The following is a 21,258-nucleotide window of genomic DNA, read 5'->3' on the forward strand; positions in this document are numbered from 1 at the left end:
GCTACTCTCAGACAGTAGAACCACGGCAGCCCATCTCGCAACACTCTAGACCATAGCTGTCAACTTACAGATTTGAAAATAAGGGATTAGCAGCCAAAATAAGGGATTTCCCCAGCATAGGTATGTTCAACTTCTGAGCTCCTCCGAGCCAAAGGCAGAATGCCCAGCCAGCTGCCAAATGAAGCCTCAAGCGGTGGTTCCCACAGCGCAGCAACCCGGCAAAGGGGATGCAGCAAGGAAAACCACCGTCACATCTCCGCTGGGAAGCGCTGAGCAAAGGCGAGTCCCCAGGCAACGCGGCCGATTTGATTGGCACAAGGCATGCAAGCTCCACCCCCCAGTCGTTCTTAGACTTCTTATTGGGTGAGCAACACAGCCAAGCAACACAGTTGGAGCCTCCCTCCTCCCTGGCCGGCAGGGAGGGAGGGAGAGGAGCTGCTTCCTTTGAAACCCGGGAAATTTAATGGACATCATCAATAAGGGACAGCGGCGGGACACGTTGCTGGGATAAGGGAGTTTCCCGCCAAATAAGGGACGGTTGACAGCTATGCTCTAGACTCCGATCACCATCAGCCCCAGCTATGGACGAAGGATTCTGTATGCACTCAAAGCCAAATCTGCCCAAATCTGCCTCACTTTCCAAAACACTGCACAAACCAAAATGCAGCCGTCCGTCGACATTCCCCCTTCACCAAACGTTGCCATGCAGTTCTCCAGTCAAGGTTTACAAAAGTGCATGGATGAGAGGGAAAACACAATGTGAATAAAAATGTAGGTATTTGTGAAAATGACATTCAGAAACACACAGTGTTGGGTGTGGGGAGGAAACAGGCTGCAGCAATGTGCACACCCCCCAAAATGTAAAGATGTGTTTATTAGGAGAAATCGGCAATAAGATGCTGATGAAATGTCACGGTTTTTGGGTAATTGTAAATCGCTTCGAAATGTAGAGAGCTGGATTTAATACAATGGTACCTTGGAAGTCGAACGGCTTGGCTCCCGAACAAATCGTCTCCCGAACGTCACAAACCCGGAAGTGACCGTTCCAGTTTGTGAACTATTTTTGGAAGCCGAACATCTGACGGGGCTTCCGATTGGCTGTAGGAGCTTCCTGGAGCCAATCAGAAGCTGCAATTTGGTTTCCGAACGTTTCGGAAGTCGAACGGACTTCCGGAATGGATTCCGTTCAACTTCCAAGGTATTGGGGAGAAATGAGAAAGTGAGAGGACTGGAACTGAACAGATCCTGCCACCTGCAGCCTCAGCCAGCCAGGCCAATGGCCAGGGATGATGGGAGTTGTAGTCCAACAATATCTAGAGTAGTCCAAGATGGCTAAGCCTGCCTTAAGGCCCCATATGCGCTAGGCATTTAAAGCAGTTTCATACCACTTCAACTGTAATGCCACTTAAGTTTCCCACTTATCCTTACTAGACTGGTCAGCCCTGGTCTAAACGGAAGAGGGAACTCTGGCAGGGCAACAGGAGTAGTAAAAAAACAAAATGGCAGCCGCTCCCTCACAAGCTTCCATGCAAAGGAGAAAGGCTCATCACCCTGTCTGCTATCAGTACTTCAGGTCTGAGGTCTTCTGCCCGAGACTTTTCCTGGCGGACGTTTTATAGCCCAGTCTCTCAGCTTTTCCTGAAGTTTCCGCCCAGTCAGAAACCCAAAAGCTTGGTCAACCTTCTGGGGAAGTTTCCGGAAGGTTCCGAGGCCTACACTCAATCCGGTTGCCCCGTGTCCTTGCTTTCGAGGGGCTCCCGGGCCTCAGTCGAGCGGTCAGGGTTCGAAAGGGAAGGGGGAGCGGCGGTAGCGGGGAGCCCCTTGTCTTTGGGCTTGTAGACAAAACTCCCGAGCCCCCCTTGGGTCTGGAGGGTCTCTGAGCGGAGTCTCTGCGGGCAGCTGTCCCCGGCCAAGAGCTGAGAGGAGCCGTGCGACACCAAGAAGAGGCCGTGGGACTCGGGATCGGAGACGCCATACTTCTCGGCGCACACGGCGCACACGGATGCTGTTGTCATGTCAGGGGGCACGGAGATGGTCTTCTGGTTGTTGAAGGGTTCGCAGAAGGAGACATAGAGGATGTTCTGAAGGGGGGTGGGAAGCAAGACGTTACCATGTGGCCAAGGCCCTTGAGGTAATAGGCCTGCCATTGAAGCAATAGTTCTCCAACATATTGGAGTGGCAGGAGCAAATAATAATAATACTAATACTAATAATAATGATGTATTATTGATACCCCGGACGCGGGTGGCACTGTGGGCTAAACCAGTGTTTCCCAACCTTTTTTGGGCAAAGGCACACTTGTTTCATGAAAAAAATCTCGAGGCACACCACCATTACAGCCCCGTGACGTCAGCGTGCAGCGTCACGCCGGGAGGGACATGAATTGCTAGCAAATTACATAATCACCTCCTTGAGGGCTGGCTCATCTTCTCCGAAGGCAGAACCCCATTAATTAACAGGACAGACTCACACCATAGCCAAGACGAGGGGGGAAAACCTCAGTCATGCACAGTCATGCACATGTGGGGGCTAAATGAGGACGAAGACCGGGCAGAGAGCAGGGTTCAAATCACCCCACCTGGCCAGGACAATCCCTGGGTGCTCCCTTGGGCCACTCGCCTGACCCACCTCGCAGGGCTGTTGTTGCGAGGATAACACGGGGAGAACCATGCGCGCCCCCGGGAGCTCCTTGGAGGAGAAAGTGGGCGATGAATGCAATGCACGAAATATATGAGAGGCGACCAGGTTTTGCAGATGAGGGGCCCCCGCCAGCCTCCGCTTCCAACACCCGGCGCAATGACGCCGAGGTTTCCCCCCGGGCTCGGCTCGGGGAGCAGCGCTGCTCCCCCCGGCTCCCCTTCGCCCTCCCGGCTCTCTCTGCCGCCCACTGGGGACCCCCCTCACCTAATACTAATACTAATAATAATGATGTATTATTGATACCCCGGACGCGGGTGGCACTGTGGGCTAAACCAGTGTTTCCCAACCTTTTTTGGGCAAAGGCACACTTGTTTCATGAAAAAAATCTCGAGGCACACCACCATTACAGCCCCGTGACGTCAGCGTGCAGCGTCACGCCGGGAGGGACATGAATTGCTAGCAAATTACATAATCACCTCCTTGAGGGCTGGCTCATCTTCTCCGAAGGCAGAACCCCATTAATTAACAGGACAGACTCACACCATAGCCAAGACGAGGGGGGAAAACCTCAGTCATGCACAGTCATGCACATGTGAGGGCTAAATGAGGACGAAGACCGGGCAGAGAGCAGGGTTCAAATCACCCCACCTGGCCAGGACAATCCCTGGGTGCTCCCTTGGGCCACTCGCCTGACCCACCTCGCAGGGCTGTTGTTGCGAGGATAACACGGGGAGAACCACGCGCGCCCCCGGGAGCTCCTTGGAGGAGAAAGTGGGCGATGAATGCAATGCACGAAATATATGAGAGGCGACCAGGTTTTGCAGGTGAGGGGCCCCCGCCAGCCTCCGCTTCCAACACCCGGCGCAATGACGCCGAAGTTTCCCCCCGGGCTCGGCTCGGGGGAGCAGCGCTGCTCCCCCCGGCTCCCCTTCGCCCTCCCGGCTCTCTCTGCCGCCCACTGGGGACCCCCCTCACCTGCCAAGTCCGGAGCGCCGCTGGAAGTTGCATGCATGCATGCAGGGCGCCGTGTTGCCATTGCATTGCACTGCACTCCATGCAACGCCTGCACACATGCATTGCCTTGCACGCCCGCCAAGGGGTCTCCCCACGGTCCGATGCGTCCCCTCCGGCGTGGATGCAGCATTGCAAAAATAAAAAACCCCCTGACGCAGCCCTACCTGGGGGGCAGCCTCCGCCTCCGCCGCTCCGCCTCCGCGGGGATCCCCGGGCTCCATCCTGCCGCCCGATCTCCGCGGGGGCAGGCTGCGCGGGGTCTGCGCGGAAGAGCCCCTGCCTGCCCTGCCGCCGCGCTCATTCCATAGCCGGGAGAAGAGCGCTTCAAACAAAACGCCTGGCCCGCCAGGCCACGCTGGGAAACGTAGTTCGCGCACCCCGCGCGGGCGCGGAGCCCAAGGGCGAGGGGACTACGGATCCCGGCAGCCCCCGCGCCGGGGACGGAGGGGGAGAGGCCGGGTGCAGGGATGGAGGGACGGGTGGGCGAGCGGGTGAGTGAGTGGCAGCTGCCAAGCCTTGGCCGAGAGCCAGGAAGGGCCTCCCCGGAGGAGGAGGAGGAGGAGGGAGGCGCAGAGAGGGAGGGAACCCCAGGGGCCATCTAGTGACGGCGCCCCAATCGAAAACTTGACTTTTTTAAAAAAAAAAATCTTTTGAATTTTTTAATTTTTCCCGCGGCACACCAGGCAACATCTCGCGGCACACTAGTGTGCCGCGGAACAGTGGTTGGGAAACACTGGGCTAAACCACAGAGCCTAGGACTTGCCGATCAGAAGGTCGGCGGTTCGAATCCCCGCGACGGGGTGAGCTCCCGTTGCTCGGTCCCTGCTCCTGCCAACCTAGCAGTTCGAAAGCACGTCAAAGTGCAAGTAGATAAATAGGTACCGCTCCGGCGGGGAGGTAAACGGCGTTTCCGTGCGCTGCTCTGGTTCGCCAGAAGCGGCTTAGTCCTGCTGACCACATGACCCAGAAGCTGTACGCCGGCTCCCTCGGCCAATAAAGCGAGATGAGCGCCGCAACCCCAGAGTCGTCCGCGACTGGACCTAACGGTCAGGGGTCCTATTACCTTTACCTTTATATTGATACCACACCCATCTGACTAAAAACACAATAAAACATCAGACATTGAAAACATTCCTAAACAGGGCTGTCTTCAGATGTCTTCTAAAAGTCAGATAGTTGTTTATTTCCTTGACATCTGAAGGGAGGGCGTTCCACAGGGAGGGTGCCACTACCGAGAAGGCCCTCTGCCTGGTTCCCTGTAACCTCACTTCTCGCAGGGAGGGAGTCGCCAAAAGGCTCTCGGATGATTTGAACAAGGGGGTGGAGACGCTCCTTCAGGTATACTGGGCCAAGGCCATTTAGGGCTTTCAAGGTCAGCACCAACGCTTTGAATTGTGCTCGGAAATGTACTGGGAGCCAAGGTAGGTCTTTCAGGACCGGTGTTATATGTTAGATGGCAAGTGTGGCAGGGAGATTCAAGGACAATCAAAGAAACCTCTCTACATTTCAATGTAGTATAGTACGGTATCAAAATATTTCTGTTTGCAGAATATGGAGAGAGATCTTTTCACGAGCAATTGCTAGTCTTCCACAGTTCTCCACGGGACATTGTTGTGAATTTCAACTGTGGCTGATATGAAAGACTGGAAAAGAGAAAGGAGTCTTTTCGTTGATGAGAGTTGGGTTTGTCTCATATGAGACCTGATACAACAAGATTACCCAGCAAAAGCAAGGTCACACCTCTCAATGAGTTTGTAGATGTACTTAAGGAACGTATGTCAGAGGCTCATTTATAATAATATTTTGGGGAGGATTCCTGTTTTTATGCAGCTCTTACACTTTCTGGGTGTTCCATGATCATGTCCCTTCCAGCTCTACAATTCTATGATACAGTGGTACCTTGGTTTAAGAACAGCTTAGTTTATGAACAACTTGGATTAAGAATGCTGCAAAACCAGAAGTAAGTGCTTTGGTTTTTGAACTTTGCCTTGGAAGCAGAACATGTTTTGCTTCCTGTTGAGTGTGTTCCATTTGTAAATTGAGTCCCCCGCCGCTATGGAAAAGCACGCCTTGGTTTAAGAACGCTTTGGTTTAAGAATTGACTTCCGGAACGGATTAGGTTTGTAAACCAAGGTAGCACTGTACTATGAACTTGAGGAGTGACCGGCGACGCTCCTGCAGATGATCTCAGGGATTGGGCTAGGATATAAAGGTGTCCCTGGGGCAACCTGAATCTCAGCTAATTAATGCAAGGACCTTAAACCTGGCTCTGTAGTGGATGGGCAGCCCGTAAGGATGATTTGATACCAAAGAATGAGCTTGCAACCCCAAGAGATGTCAGTCTTTCCCCGTTTCCATCCACACTAGGAAAGGCACCTCGGCACCCTGTAAGTTGTTCCTTTGCCTGCAGGGCTTGATTTCAAACTCTGTAGCCCCCCAAAAAGTCACCTGACATCATTGTGATGTCCGTTTGATTGGCAGGTGAGGAACAGGTGTGGGGGAGGTACCACACTGGCCTGACTGAGTTCCGCACCCCATCCCGGAATTTGGCTCCCAGAATCCCTTGCTCTCTCCTACTTCTTAGCCCTTAGCACTTCAGCACAGGACTACTTTTGCAGACTCCAGCCTCACCTGGGAATGGCGCCGGTTGGCGTGGTGATGGTGGATGGTTCGGCGCCGATGCCACTGATGGATGGAGCGCTGGGCCTCGATGCTGATTTGCCGCGTCACCGTGGCCGCTGGCTGGAAGTTCTCGATGTGGAAGAGGGCACCAAACCAGGTGGTGAGGTAATAGCCTCCTGCGGCGCAAGAGGAAGGGAGAAGAGAAAACCTGTGTCAGGATGGAGATGCACGGGCTCAGGAAGGCTTTTGTGCATTGTTGGATCCGAACCTTTCAGAGGACTGGACTCAGGCCTGACTTAAGCGCAGAAGCGACACCTGGGCCACTGTTCTCAGCCCTGTCCACCTGGAAACGATGCCTTATGAGGAATGGCTAAGGGAGCTGGGCATGTTTAGCCTGGAGAAGAGGAGGTTAAGGGGTGATATGATAGCCATGTTCAAATATATAAAAGGATGTCACATAGAGGAGGGAGAAAGGTTGTTTTCTGCTGCTCCAGAGAAGCGGACACGGAGCAATGGATCCAAACTACAAGAAAGAAGATTCCACCTAAACATTAGGAAGAACTTCCTGACAGTAAGAGCTGTTCGACAGTGGAATTTGCTGCCAAGAAGTGTGGTGGAGTCTCCTTTTTTGGAGGTCTTTAAGCAGAGGCTTGACAACCATATGTCAGGAGTGCTCTGATGGTGTTTCCTGCTTGGCAGGGGGTTGGACTCGATGGCCCTTGTGGTCTCTTCCAACTCTATGATTCTATGATTCTAGGTGGGCCACTCCCTGAACCAGAATGTTCCTTAGAGCGAAAATAGAAACACTAATCCTGTGCCCGTTGGCAAAGACATCATCGCTTGGTGTGCTTCAGTGCACATCAGCGCAGTTCAATTAACTCAAATGCAGTAGAAGTGGAGTGTGGCTTTGCGTCCCTCTGTTCTAGGGATGCAAAACCCGTGGCTTGCCATATGTACAGTCATACTTTGGGTTGAAGTTTCTTCAGGTTGAGCATTTTCGGGTTGTGCTCCAAGGTGACCCGGAAGTAACAGAATGCATTACTTCTGGGTTTCGCTGCTCGCGCATGTGCAGACACTCAAAATGACGTCACGCGCATACGCAGAAGCGATGAATCGCGACCCACGCAGAAGTGCAGACGCGGGTTGCGTTTGCTTCAGGATGCGAACAGGGCTCCGGAACAGATCCCATTCGCATCCAGAGGTACCACTGTATGCCGTATTTTTCACTCTATAAGATGCACCAGACCACAAGATGCACCTAGTTTTTGGAGGAGAAAAACAAGGAAAAAAATATTCTGAATCTCAGAAGCCAGAACAGCAAGAGGGATCGCTGCACAGTAAAAGCAGCAATCCCTCTTGCTGTTCTGGCTTCTGGGATAGCTGCACAGCCTGCATTCGCTCCATAAGAAGCACACACAATTCCCCTTACTTTCTAGGAGGGGAAAAGTGAGTCTTATACAGCAAAAAATACGGTAGGTATAAGACTGTATATGAATTCAATAAATGAATAAAAAAATTAAAAAATATGTTGCTGGACTACAACTCACATCATCCCTGACCATTGAGTCATACTGGCTAGGGATGATGGGAGCTGAAGTCCAACAGCTCCCTCCCACCTGTGCTCTATTCCCTATATGTGTGACATGGACTGGCTGGATGCAGAGGAATGGTGAGAGTAACCAGATAGAGGATCCCCCAAGAGAAGAAGGCTCAGAGCCCGGGGATTGGTGGTGGGAGGGCAATGAGTAGTCAGAGGGAGAAGATGGGGAAGAGGAGGTTGGAAACTGAAGAGGGAACAGGGCTTCGTGAGCTGGGAGAGTCTGTGGCAGAGAGCAGTCTAGAATCAGAGGTAGGAGAGGAAGGGGGCCAAGAGGCAGAGGTGAGGCAGGCTGGGGAAGAAGCCAGGGGGTCTCCCCCTCCTGCTGTGACAAGCTCCCTCCCCCCCCTGGTCTCCAAGAACCAGAAGAGGTATGAAAAGGGGAGGGCAGAGAGAGAGAAGACAACAGAGCCCCAGATTGCTTGGGAAGGAGACTTAGGGAACTGTGAGAAGGCAGGGACCTTCAGTTCTCACTTCTACACCTGGGGCAAGACCTACTGGGATGAGGTGCTGAGCTCACTAGGCCTGGTCTCCTGATTCAACCTGGTTTCCTTTAATAAAGAGTCAACTTATGCCATATGATTTATTGCTGGCTTGTTCCTGACACCCGCTCCTGACAACATGAGGCAGAGACTTCTGGGGTCTCCTAGAGACATTAACCCTAAACTTTAGTCAAAATAAAAAAATTCCTTCCAGTAGCACCTTAAAGACCAACTAAGTTAGTTCTTGGTATGAGCTTTCGTGTGCATGCACACTTCTTCAGATACACTGAAACAGAAGTTGCCAGATCCTTCTATATAGTGAGAAGGTGGGGAGGGGTATTACTCAGAAGGGTGGTGGGAATGGGAGATTGGCAGATAGCTGAGATGAGCCTGTTGACGACTCTTAACGACTGTAATAGGTCTTACAGGAAAAGGCAAGGGGTGAGAAGGTGAGAAATGGCTTAGTCATGTATAATGAGATAAGAATCCAATGTCTCTGTTCAGACCAGGTCTCTCCATGGTTTTAAGTTTGGTAATGAGTTGCAATTCAGCAGCTTCTCTTTCCAGTCTATTTCTAAAATTCCTTTGTAGTAAAACAGCTACTTTGAGATCTTGTATAGAATGTCCTGGGAGATTGAAGTGTTCTCCTACTGGTTTCTCTGTTTTGTGATTCTTGATGTCAGATTTATGTCCGTTTATTCTTTGGCGTAAGGTTTGGCCTGTTTGTCCAATATAGAGAGCTGAAGGACACTGTTGGCATTTGATGGCATACACAATGTTAGACGATGAGCAATTAAATAGTCCCGAGATGGTGTGTGTGATGTTGTTCTGAAGAAGTGTGCATGCACACGAAAGCTCATACCAAGAACTAACTTAGTTGGTCTTTAAGGTGCTACTGGAAGGAATTTTTTTATTTTGACTATGGCAGACCAACACGGCTACCTATCTGTAACTAAACTTTAGGAGGACATCCAGTACCTAGCAAAATCCATATCATTTCAGGATGCCCAAGGGACAGATCTAGGTCTGGCACAACTTGCCGGGTTACCTTCTCCCAGCAGCTGGCTGGGGTCCATCAGTTCCATCATGTACTCAACATCCAGCTGCACCGAAACCACGTCACAGTTCACCAGCATGTAGATCAGAACCGGCAGGAAGTCGTCGGCGCCAAAAGGCTCTTCCGAAAATAGAAAAACAGAAGAACACCATCAGAGCCAGCCCTACTGTTTGTTGGGAATCAAGCCTTTATCAGGAGAAACTGGCCACTCTCCAGGCACCCAGCTTGATCTCCGGTTGACCTCCCTGTCTGCATTCCCCGGCAGGATACAGGCTAGGTCGCGATAGGCGATCCTTCTCAGCGTGAGAAGAACACACCACTCTTTCCTGCCCCTCCGGGCAGGGGAAAGAGATAGACAGAAACGTATTTACACGCCTTTATTTCTGTCTTTGCAGCGTTACAGAGAAACACGTCTGCTCCCTTCAAACTCCAACAGCCGAGAGACAAACTCCTCCTGCACTTCCTGTACAGCTCATATTACACTCTGAGCTAATTCTGGTGCTTCGCACTGTGAATAGACTGTCCCTCTGTTTCCCACGGAACAGTCTCAGCATTCCCATTATGTTTTGCTTTCAAGCTAGAAGCAGCTCGCGGCCGCATTGCTTCTATATCGTAACACTGTTCAGGTGCAAGGAAAGCAGATGTAGAGAAATGATTGTCTCTTTCTCTCATAATATAGTCGTACGATACGGTAATCTTTATTGTCCTTGTCCCATACAGAACAACGAAATTGTCGACTCGAACGTTTCAGGTTCAGAACGCCACAAACCTGGAAGTGTTCTGGTTTGCGAACGTTCTTTGGAACCCGAAAGTCCGACGGGGCTTCCATGGCTTCCGATTGGCTGCCGGACTTCTGGAACGGATTCTGTTCGGCTTCCGAGGTATGACTATACTGTACTCAGGGGCGTTTGGTGACGCTGAATGTTGGGAGATTCATTCAGCCCAGACACTGAGATCCAGCACCGAGGGCCTTCTGGCGGTTCCCTCATTGTGAGAAGTGAGGTTACAGGGAACCAGACAGAGGGCCTTCTCGGTGGTGGCACCCGCCCTGTGGAACGCCCTCCCTTCAGATGTGAAGGAAATAAGCAGCTATCTTCTTTTTAAAAGACATCTGAAGGCAGCCCTGTTTAGGGAAGTTTTTAATATTTAATGCTGTATTCAAAATAAAAAAATTCCTCCCAGTAGCACCTTAAAGACCAACTAAGTTAGTTCTTGGTATGAGCTTTCGTGTGCATGCACACTTCTTCAGATACTTCTTCAGAAGTGTGCGTGCACACGAAAGCTCATACCAAGAACTAACTTAGTTGGTCTTTAAGGTGCTACTGGAAGGAATTTTTTTATTTTGACTATGGCAGACCAACATGGCTACCTATCTATAATGCTGTATTGTTTTTAACACTTGATTGGAAGCCGCCCAGAGTGGCTGGGGAAACTCATCCAGATGGGCGGGGTATAAATAATAAATAATAATTGTTGTTGTTGTTGTTGTTGTTGTTGTTGTTGTTGTTATTCAAGACAAGCAAGAAGAAAAGCCCTTCTTCCCAAGTCAGGCCACTTGGTCCATGCACCTCAGTGCTGCCTACACTGGCTGGCAGCCACTCTCCGGAATTTCAGGCAGGGAAGCCTTCCCCAGCTGGGGATTGAAACTGGGACCTTGCTGGAGGCAAAGCAGCTGCTCTATACCACTGAGCTCTGGCCCTTCTCAGAGAGATGTTGCCAGGGCAGCCTCCCTACCTGTTCCTCCTGCAGCCTGGTTCATGGCTTCGTAGAGCATCTTGCAGACTTTGAGCATGTGCGTCTCCTTCTTCTTGGGGGAGTAAGCCTGGTGCATGAGATTCAGCTTGGCCTGGATGTGCTCTAAGGTGGCCGCATCTGGGACGCCGGCCGCCACGCCCAGCTCGGCCAGGCTCTGCCGCCGCATGGTGGCCTGGTGCTCGCGCAGCTTGTCCAGGGTGCCGTCGTGGGCGCGGAATTCGCGCAACTGGGCGTAGATGGAGTTCCGTAGAGGCTTCAGCATGCATTTGTACAGAGCGGCTTCGACCACGGAACCTAGCAGGAAAGTGATACAAGAAAGGGGAAGAGGGAGGCGAAGAGAAAATGAAGCCACGACACATTACTGTGGAGCATGTAGGGCAGGCAAGTGGTGTATCGGAGGGCAAGTATTTCCCCCCCCCCCCAGAGCGGAGGAGCAATGGTGCCACCTGGACGCTCCTTGCCCTAGCACGGGGATGAGGCAATGATGAGGCTTTCAAGGTTGTGGCAAGTTTATGATGATAATAATGGGCGGCTATCCTAGAGGAAGGGACGCGAGTGGCGCTGTGGGTTAAAGCACAGAGCCTAGGACTTGCCGATCAGAAGGTCGGCAATTCGAATCCCCGCGACGGGGTGAGCTCCCGTTGCTCGGTCCCTGCTCCTGCCAACCTAGCAGTTCGAAAGCACACCAGTGCAAGTAGATAAATAGGTACCATTGTGGCGGGAAGGTAAACGGCGTTTCCGTGCACTGCTCTGGTTCGCCAGAAGCGGCTTAGTCATGCTGGCCACATGACCCGGAAGCTGTACGCCGGCTCCCTCGGCCAGTAAAGCGAGATGAGCGCTGCAACCCCAGAGTTGGCCACAACTGGACCTAATGGTCAGGGGTCCCTTTACCTTTATCCTAGAGGAAGTCAGAGGAATCCAGAGACCAGATACACTTTCCCTTTTGTTTGATGGCGTTCCAGTTTAAAATATAACCACATTTTTCGCAAGGTTTCTTGCACTTTGAATTCAATAATAATAATAATAAACTTTTATTTATATCCCGCCCTCCCCAGACGAAGCTGGGCTCAGAGTGGCTAACAACAATAAAAATAACACAGCTTTCTAAAATCAATTCATTTTAAAATCAATTCAAAAATCAAATTAAGGGCAACCATTGGGCTAGAGTTCTGTGGAGATTGCCAAAGGAGGGAGTCAGGCTGTGCCCTGGCCAAAGGCCTGGTGGAACAGCTCTGTCTTGCAGGCCCTGTGGAAAGATGCCAAGTCCCGCAGGGCCCTAGTCTCTTGTGACAAGAGCGTTCCACCAGATCGGGGCCACAGCTGAAAAAGCCCTGCCTCTGGTCGAGGACAGCCTAACCTCCCTGTGGCCCAGGATCGCCAAGATGCTTTTATTTGAAGACCGTAAGGTCCTCCGTGGGACATACCAGGAGAGGCGGTCCTGTAGGTATGAGGGTCCTAGGCTGTATAGGGCTTTAAAGGTTAAAGCCAGCACCTTGAACCTGATCCTGTACTCCACCGGGAGCCGGTGCAGCTGGTATAGCACCGGGTGAATGTGATCCCACGGCGAGGACCCCGTAAGGAGTCTCGGCGCAGCATTCTGCATCTGCTGGAGTTTCTGGGTCAGTCTCAAGGGCAGCCCCAAGTAGAGTAAATTCAAAACTGAAAGGTTGCATTTTCAGCTGGCTAAGGGCAGGGGCGGAGGAAGGGGGGTGCAGTAGGGGTGGGTTGCCCCAGAGATCAGGCCTCACCTGGAGTACTGTGTCCAGTTCTGGGCACCACAATTCAAAAAGGACACTGACAAACTGGAACGTGTCCAGAGGAGGGCAACCAAAATGGTCAAAGGCCTGGAAACGATGCCTTATGAGGAACGGCTAAGGGAGCTGGGCATGTTTAGCCTGGAGAAGAGGAGGTTAAGGGATGATATGATAGCCATATAGAAGGATGTCACATAGAGGAGGGAGAAAGGTTGTTTCCTGCTGCTCCAGAGAAGCGGACACGGAGCAATGGATCCAAACTACAAGAAAGAAGATTCCACCTAAACATTAGGAAGAACTTCCTGACAGTAAGAGCTGTTCGACAGTGGAATTTGCTGCCAAGGAGTGTGGTGGAGTCTCCTACTTTGGAGGTCTTTAAGAAGAGGTTTGACAACCATATGTCAGGAGTGCTCTGATGGTGTTTCCTGCTTGGCAGGGGGTTGGACTCGATGGCCCTTGTGGTCTCTTCCAACTCTAGGATTCTATGATCACCTCTGAGGGAGGTGACAAAATGCCGGGTGGCACTCACTGTGGGGCCTGCAGCAGGCCCAAGTCACGCATCTCTCCTGGGAGTGAAGTGGTGGCTTGGGCACGCGCCGGTTCCGTGCAGCCCAAATGGTCTGCCTGCCGCCTCCCCCTCAGCTGTAGGGTGGCTGAGTGGGAAGAGGCAGGCAGACTCCTTGGAGGCAGCATGGAGCGTCCTGTCCTGGCTGGCCCCGCGCCTGGGCGCCAGGCATGCGCACCGCCCCAGGCGCCCGATCGCCTTGCTCCGCCACTGGCTAAGGGGTTTTTTGTTGTTGTTGACGGCTCAATATGTTAAAAGCTCAGTGTCTTCTACAATATGACATTCAGAGGTGCAGGGAGAGTGTGTTTTGACTACACACAGTTATGGTTTTGGAACATAACCCCTGCTTAAGCTAAGGGTCAGCTATACTGCTGTGCTTCCTCCCACCCTTTAAAGTGAGAATTGGAAAGTTCTCAGGATTTGAGATTCCAGCATCGAAGGGGGTTGGACTAGATGACCACAAGGGGTCCCTTCCAACTCTATAATAATAATAATAAAATTTATTTATACCCCGCCCTCCCCAGCCAAGACCGGGCTCAGGGCGGCTAATACCCGACATAAAGCAAATTGATTGAAATACAACTTAAAAACAAGATTAAAAAAAAACACATTAAAACATTAAAATGCAGCCTCATTTCAACGGAAACTCAAATCAAAAGCTTTTTTGGGGATGAAAACGTCAAGTCTTCACCAAGGCTAACTTTCCAGACTGGTCCTACATGGGCCAGAAAAAAGCCAGGGAAGTCCCCAAATAGGAGTTCCATCACAGAAGGAGAAAGGAAAAAGGAAGAGGGGAAGGGAATCAAGTTGATTCCAAGCCAAAGGCCAGGCGGAACAACTCTGTCTTACAGGCCCTGCGGAAAGAAATCTGATCCTGCAGGGCCCTGGTCTCATGAGGCAGAGCGTTCCACCAGGCTGGAGCCAGTGTTGAAAAGGCCCCGCCTCTGGTTGAGGCTAATCTGACTTCCTTAGGGCCCGGGACCTCTAGGGTGTTGCTATTTATGGACCTTAAGGCTCTCCGTGGGGCGGTCCTGTAGGTACAAAGGGTCCTAGGCCGTGAAGGGCTTTAAAGGTCAAAACCAGCACCTTAAATCTGACCCTGTACTCCACCGGGAGCCATTGCAGCTGGAAAAGCACTGGGTGAATATGCTCCCATGGCAGAGACCCTGTGAGGAGCCTCGCTGCTACATTCTGCACCCGCTGGAGTTTCTGGGACAGCTTCAAGGGCAGCCCCGCGTAGAGCGAATTACAGTAGTCAAGCCTGGAGGTGACCCTCTATGATTCTAAGAAACCTGATTCTGTATTCTGGGTGGAAACATCAGTACGTGGGCCAAAGCCCAACAAACTAACAAGCGCAGGAAATCCAAAGCCTCTTTGGATTTCTTTGTTTCCAGGAAACTACCTCGGTTCCTCTTTGCACCTGCTCCCTCCCAGCTGCCTCTGCTGCGTACGGCGTGGGCTGCATCAAAGCCTCAACCACAGCTTCCTAAGTGCTCTGCTCTGGCCCACGTGTGAGCAGATAGCAATGTCGCAAGCTGGCCGCGGTCCAGAGTGGAAACGGCAGGGGTGTTATTTTCGGCTGCTCAGAGATACGAGGAAATACATTTATAAGCAGCTTTGCCGGGAAGCAGGTAACCTGACAGTGTGGCGGTTTCCGTTTTGGGGGTCGACAGAGCTTTGCCCCCCACCAAGATGGCAACCTTGGCCATGCAGAGTAGCACAAGAGGAGCAGGAGGTCGTGGGGTTGCCAAGTCAGCAGAACCCCAGTCACTGAGATTTCAGGACCCAAATCTGAGACCTAGGGGGGAGCCCTGGTGACGTCACAGATGTGGGCCCTGGAAACGGAGGTTAATTGGGAGGTGGCAGTGGAGGAGGGCAGACCCTACAGAGTCTGAGCCCTGGAGATGGAGGTTAATTGGGAGAGGGGAGGAGGGAGCAATGGAGAGCAGCGCCCACCCATACTGATAGTCTGTGCAATAATTTGCAGTGGGCTGAAACGTCAACCTGCGCACGCAGTTTTCTGAGTTATTTTTCTTTTAAAAAATATTGTATAATTTTAGAAGGTTGTATTATCTTTGAAGGGGGTGTGGCCATGAAGGGACCCTGTCATTCTGAATTTGCCACGGCTACACTACTGCCAGCAACCAAAACTATTCAAAACAGACGACTCTCAAGTAGGGTTGCCATCATAGCTGTCAACTTTTCCCTTTTTTAAAGGGAAATTCCCTTATTCCGAATCGGATTCCTCGCAAGAAAAGGGAAAAGTTGACAGCTATGGTTGCCATATTTCGAAGAGACAAAAAGAGGGCACATTTGCCGACTTCTACTTTTAACTATGGGACGCAGGTGGCGCTGTGGGTTAAACCACAGAGCCCAGGACTTGCCGATCAAAAGGTTGGCGGTTCGAATCCCCGCAACGGGGTGAGATCCCTGTTGCTGCCAACCTAGCAGTTTGAAAGCACATCAAAGTGCAATTAGATAAATAGGTACGCTCCGGTGGGAAGGTAAACAGTGTTTCCGTGCGCTGCTCTGGTTCGCCAGAAGCAGCTTAGTCATGCTGGCCACATGACCCGGAAGCTGTACGCCAGCTCCCTCGGCCAATAAAGCGAGATGAGCGCCGCAACCCCAGAGTCGGTCACGACTGGACTTAATGGTCAGGGGTCCCTTTACCTTTACACTACTGCCAGCAACCAAAACTATTCAAAACAGACGACTCTCAAGTAGGGCTGCCATATTTTGAAGAGGAAAAAAGAGGGCACATTTGCCGACTTCTGCTTTTAACTATGGATCGCTCGAAGAGGAAGGGCGGGATACGAACTTAATAACGATAAATACCTAGGTCCATTTCCTCGGCCTCGCTGTGCTCGCAGACCACATGCAGCTCCGAGCTCTCGCACAGGTAGCCCTTGAGGTTACTGATCATCTGCCGGATCTCCTGGAGCAGGTCGGTGCTGGTCGCGTGCCGTTTCCCAGCTCCGCGCAGGATGTGCCCCATGAAGCTCTGCACCAGCCCTCCCACGTAGGAGGATGGCTCTTGGGTCAGCTCCTGCACCCGCTTGGACACCCGGCGTTCGGCCGAGAGGAACCCACTGAGCGTGCTGCCCACGGCGGAGAGGCGCTGGAAGACCTTGTAACTCAGGGCGGAGGAGGAACGGCGCTGCTTCTTCTGCTGAGCGGCCGCGGCGGCGAGGAGCCCCTCCGTCTCGTCCTCCACGCTGCTGACGGAGAGCGAGTCGAGTTCGGGGATGGGAGGCAGCAAAATGTTCTCGCTCAGTAGGGAGGATTCAGAGCTGGACTTCTGCAACGGCCAGGCGGGAGGAGGCGTGGTCGGGATCCCCTCGATCCAGGAGACGCGGTGCGGGGACCTGATCTCCTTCAGGTGGAGGTCGGGGGACAGAGGCAGCTCCTCGGAGGCGGCTTCCAAACTGCTGCAGGCCAGGCTGCGATGAAGAGGCCTCCGTCGCGCGGTGGTGGAGCGGAGGAGAGAGTCACCTGAGGGTTGGTGGCAAAGAGAAAGGCATGATGGGTTAAATTGCTCTTGCTTGCAGGGCGCACTTCCTAAGCACGCTTGCCTGGCACCATCACTGCAAACCTTCGCTGCATCCGGATTCCAGTCCCCGGAACGCGCCAGGTCTCTCCTGGTTATGAAGAATCAGAGAGCCGAGTGTCATCAGCATTCTGATGGCACCTAGGCCCCTGTCTCCTACAGTTCCAGGTACAAACAGACAATGCGGGTACCTCTGCCCCCATGACTCCCCTTCCAGGGTGGCCCTGCCTGGAGGACATAACAGAGTCTGTTCTTATCAGCCAAGGGCTCAGCTCTGGACCTTGCCCACCTGTAGCCAGCTAGCAGGCAGTTAGACAGTAACCCTCTGTACGTCGGAAATGGAAATGCACGCTTACCTGAAGGCTGAAATTACTGTATTTTTCGCTCTATAAGACACACTTTTTTCCATCCTAAAAAGTAAGGGGAAATGTGTGTGTGTTTTACGGAGCGAATGCAGGCTATCGCTGAAGCCAGAACAGGTGAATTTTTCTTGGAAATTTTATTTACAGCTTAACACAACCACCCCCCACCAAACACGAACATAACAAACAACAAGCATAACATACAACAATACAAACAACCAAATAAAAGACTTCCTTTATCCTGTTTCTGGCCACCTCCTCAACAACATTTGATTCAGAATATTTTTTTTCTTGTTTCCCTCCTCTAAAAACTAGGTGCGTCTTATGGTCGGGTGCGTCTTATAGAGCGAAAAATACAGTACATACAAAACAGACTATCATAGTATCATAGAATTGTCTTTTTTTAAAAAAAAGATATTTATTAAAAGTTTTTAAGATATAACAAGAAAAAAGAAAAATAAACATACAAAATAAAAAACAGTTAAAAACACACATTAATTTTTAATAACATAACTTCCATACATTTATTTCCTCGGACCTCCGCATACCTCCCTTCTTTGTATTCCAGTTCAATTTGTTAGTTCAGCAAATCCTTACCATTAAACTTTTACCCATTTGTGAAACCTCTTTTTTTTCTTCATATCTCTTAAAGCATTACAGCTGGAAACCGCTTAGTTTCTATCCAACATCCTTCTAACATTCATTAATTTTACAATGTTTCTGTAAGTAGTCTTTGAATTTCTTCCAGTCTTCTTTCACTGACTCTTCTCCCTGGTCTCGGATTCTGCCAGTTATTTCTGCCAATTCCATGTAGTCAGTCACCTTCATCTGCTTGGCAGGGGGTTGGACTCGATGGCCCTTGTGGTCTCTTCCAACTCTATGATTCTATGAATCTGCCATTCTTCCAGGGTGGGTAGATCTTGTGTCTCATAGTATCATAGAATTGTCGAGTTGGAAGGGACCAGAAGGCTCTAGTTCAAACCCCTGCCATGCCCATGACCCTAACATTAAGAGTCTCATCCTGTACTCACCGAGTTATCACACTGAAGCGCTCCCTCGCGCGCTCGCGCGCTCTCTCTGTCTCTCCCACCCACCCCTTACCAGCTGAAACTGCAGGCCAGGAGGGTGCTTGCCAGCCTTTTATCTGCATGCTCCTTCTGTCCACATGCTTCCCAGGAGGGACAGGACACAATCTGCTCTTATCAGCAAGGCCAGGCTCACAATCCAGCTGTATTCACTCAACCTGAAGGAGCGTCTCCACCCCCATCGTTCTGCCCGGACACTGAGATCCAGCTCCAAGGGCCTTCTGGCGGTTCCCTCATTGCGAGAAGCAAAGCTACAGGGAACCAGGCAGAGGGCCTTCTCGGTAGTGGCGCCCTCCCTGTGGAACGCCCTCCCACCAGATGTCATGGAAATAAGCAACTACAGTGGTACCTCTGGTTTATGTACTTAATTTGTTCCGGAGGTCTGTTCTTAACCTGAAACTGTTCTTAACCTGAAGCACCACTTTAGCTAATGGGGCCTCCCGATGCTGCCATGCCGCCAGAGCACGATTTCTGTTCTCATCCTGAAGCAAAGTTCTTAACCCGAGGTACTATTTCTGGGTTTGTAACCTGAAGCGTATGTAACCCGAGGTACCGCTGTATCTGACTTTCAGAAGACATCTGAAGGCAGCCCTGCTTAGGGAAGCTTTTATTGTCTGATGTTTTATCGTGATTTTAATATTCTGTTGGGAGCCGCCCAGAGTGGCTGGGGAAACCCAGCCAGGGTAGAAATTAGTAATTAATAAATTAATTATTATTATTATTATTATTATTAACCGGTAATTAAAAAGTAGTCCTCCAGAATCAGGGAGCCTCTTAGCTGAAGGCAGAATTACAGGCGAAACAGACAGGCAAATCTCCCAAACCAGTGGCGTAGTGTGGGGGGTGCAGGGGGGGCCGGGCGCACCGGGCGCAACACCTGGGGGTTAGGGTTAGGGGGCGCAAATCCACGGGTTAGGGGGCGCAAATCCACGGGTTAGGGGGCGCAAATTACTTGCCTTGCCCCGGGTGCTGACAACCCACGCTACGCCACTGTCCCAAACACACACACACACACACCCCACACCACCTTACTGGCTGGGAGGGCAGGCACTTTCCCCAGCCCTACCCAGAGATACTAAGGATTGAATCTGGAGCCTTCTGCATGCCGAGTGCAGCAGGAGAGGAGGAGAATTGGCAGCAGAATCTTCCTGCTACAAATGTGGCAGATGCCCTCAATAGCAGCAGCTCCTTACCTTTCTCCATCTCCTCCTCCTTCTCCTCTTCTGGAAACTCTGGATGATCCAGACTCCCACTGGCTCCTTGTTTCCTGGATGCTGCTTTTACTGAGCCGGACTTCTGGGGAGCCCCCAGCCCGTTCGGGAACCGCAGAGTGCCCCTCGTGCTACTTGACCGGCGCAGGCTGTACGCAAGGTCAAGCCAGCTAGCATCGCTGTGCACCGAGACGAACAGCGGGTTGATGATGCACAGAGCTTCGTCCTCGGACGTTATCCGGACAGAACAGACCGCCGGTCTGGATTTAGAGGGGGCACCATCCAGACCCACAGGCCCTTCTTCCATTTCAGCCGACACCAGCCCATCGTCAGGTTTAAGGGGCATTGTCCAGAACTCTGACAATGAAGCAAAGAGAGAATGTGAAGGTTACTTTCTTTCTTTTTCCTCCCAGGGGGCTTTCCTGTGCCTTCAATTAACAACTGCCTGACAGGGAGCTATTAAAACAAGTGCAGCTTCTCAACATGGAATTGCAAACTGGAAAGAGATGGGGCACCTCAATTTCTCCACCAGCTCCATCTGGTACGCAGGCTGAGACCCTATCTGTCATTTTGGGCTCGCAGCTGTCCATGGAGGCGCAGGTCAATTCTGTGTCCAGGGCAGCTGTTTACCAGCTCCATCTGGTATGCAGGCTGAGACCCTTATCTGCCCACAGACTGTCTCGCCAGAGTGGTGCATGCTCTGGTTATCTCCTGCTTGGACTACTGCAATGCGTTCTTCGTGGGGCTACCTTTGAAGGTGACCCAGAAACTACAACTAATCCAGAATGCAGCAGCGAGACTGGGGACTGGGAGCGACCGCCGAGACCATATAGCACCTGTCTTGAAAGATCAACATTGGCTCCCAGCACGTTTCCGAGCACAATTCAAAGTGTTGGTGCTGACCTTGAAAGCCCTAAACTGCCTCGGTCCAGAATATCTAAAGGAGAGTCTCCACCCCTATCATTCTACCTGGACACTGAGGTCCAGCACCGAGGGCCTTCTGGCGGTTCCCTCACTCCGAGAAGCCAAGTTACAGGGAACCAGGCAGAGGGCCTTCTCGGTAGTGGCGCCCTCCCTGTGGAATGCCCTCCCACCAGATGTCAAAGAGAACAACAACTACCAGACTTTTAGACGACATCTGAAGGCAGCCCTGTTTAGTGAAGCTTTTAATGTTTGAGGCATTACTGTATTTTAATATTCTGTTGGAAGCCAGCCAGAGTGGCTGGGGGAGCCCAGCCAGATGGGCAGGGTATATATAATAAATTATTATTATTATTCTGACTCTCATACAGCTTGTTAGCAAGGCATTGGACCCTCATCCCAGAACAAGGAGAGTGAGGGCTAATGGGCACACACACAAAAGCCAGCCTTGGAGAGGAGACCATTTTGTAATCCCCCCCCCCAAATACCCCAAATAAAAACTGTAGGGACTTCCAGAAAAACTGTTTATTGAGCAATATTCCTGATGCGTTTGAGATTAGACATTGTTGGCTCTTGAATGAGCCTTCACTTTGTGGGGAGGACAAATGAGGTTGGCTATTTAATGAGCATTTGTTTTCCGATTTGC

General features: G+C 51.4%; 1 protein-coding gene across 3 annotated transcripts in view; it reads right to left on the reverse strand.

Moving 5' to 3' along the window:
* Positions 1 to 760: 760 nt before the first annotated feature.
* Positions 761 to 21,258, reverse strand: part of RINL (Ras and Rab interactor like) — a 47,305-nt gene continuing 26,807 nt past the window's right edge. For all 3 annotated transcript variants that reach the window (XM_082231030.1, XM_082231032.1, XM_082231031.1), the window contains 6 exons: positions 19,674 to 20,048; positions 16,322 to 16,978; positions 11,147 to 11,461; positions 9,404 to 9,532; positions 6,286 to 6,452; positions 761 to 2,081 (listed from right to left, as the gene is read on the reverse strand). In XM_082231030.1, coding sequence (XP_082087156.1) covers positions 1,719 to 2,081; positions 6,286 to 6,452; positions 9,404 to 9,532; positions 11,147 to 11,461; positions 16,322 to 16,978; positions 19,674 to 20,048 — 2,006 coding nt within the window. In that variant the 3' untranslated portion in view covers positions 761 to 1,718. The remainder of the gene's footprint in view (positions 2,082 to 6,285; positions 6,453 to 9,403; positions 9,533 to 11,146; positions 11,462 to 16,321; positions 16,979 to 19,673; positions 20,049 to 21,258) is intronic.

The sequence above is a fragment of the Podarcis vaucheri genome (genome assembly GCF_965113315.1).
Source record: "Podarcis vaucheri genome assembly, chromosome: 7".
NCBI lineage: Eukaryota > Metazoa > Chordata > Lepidosauria > Squamata > Lacertidae > Podarcis > Podarcis vaucheri.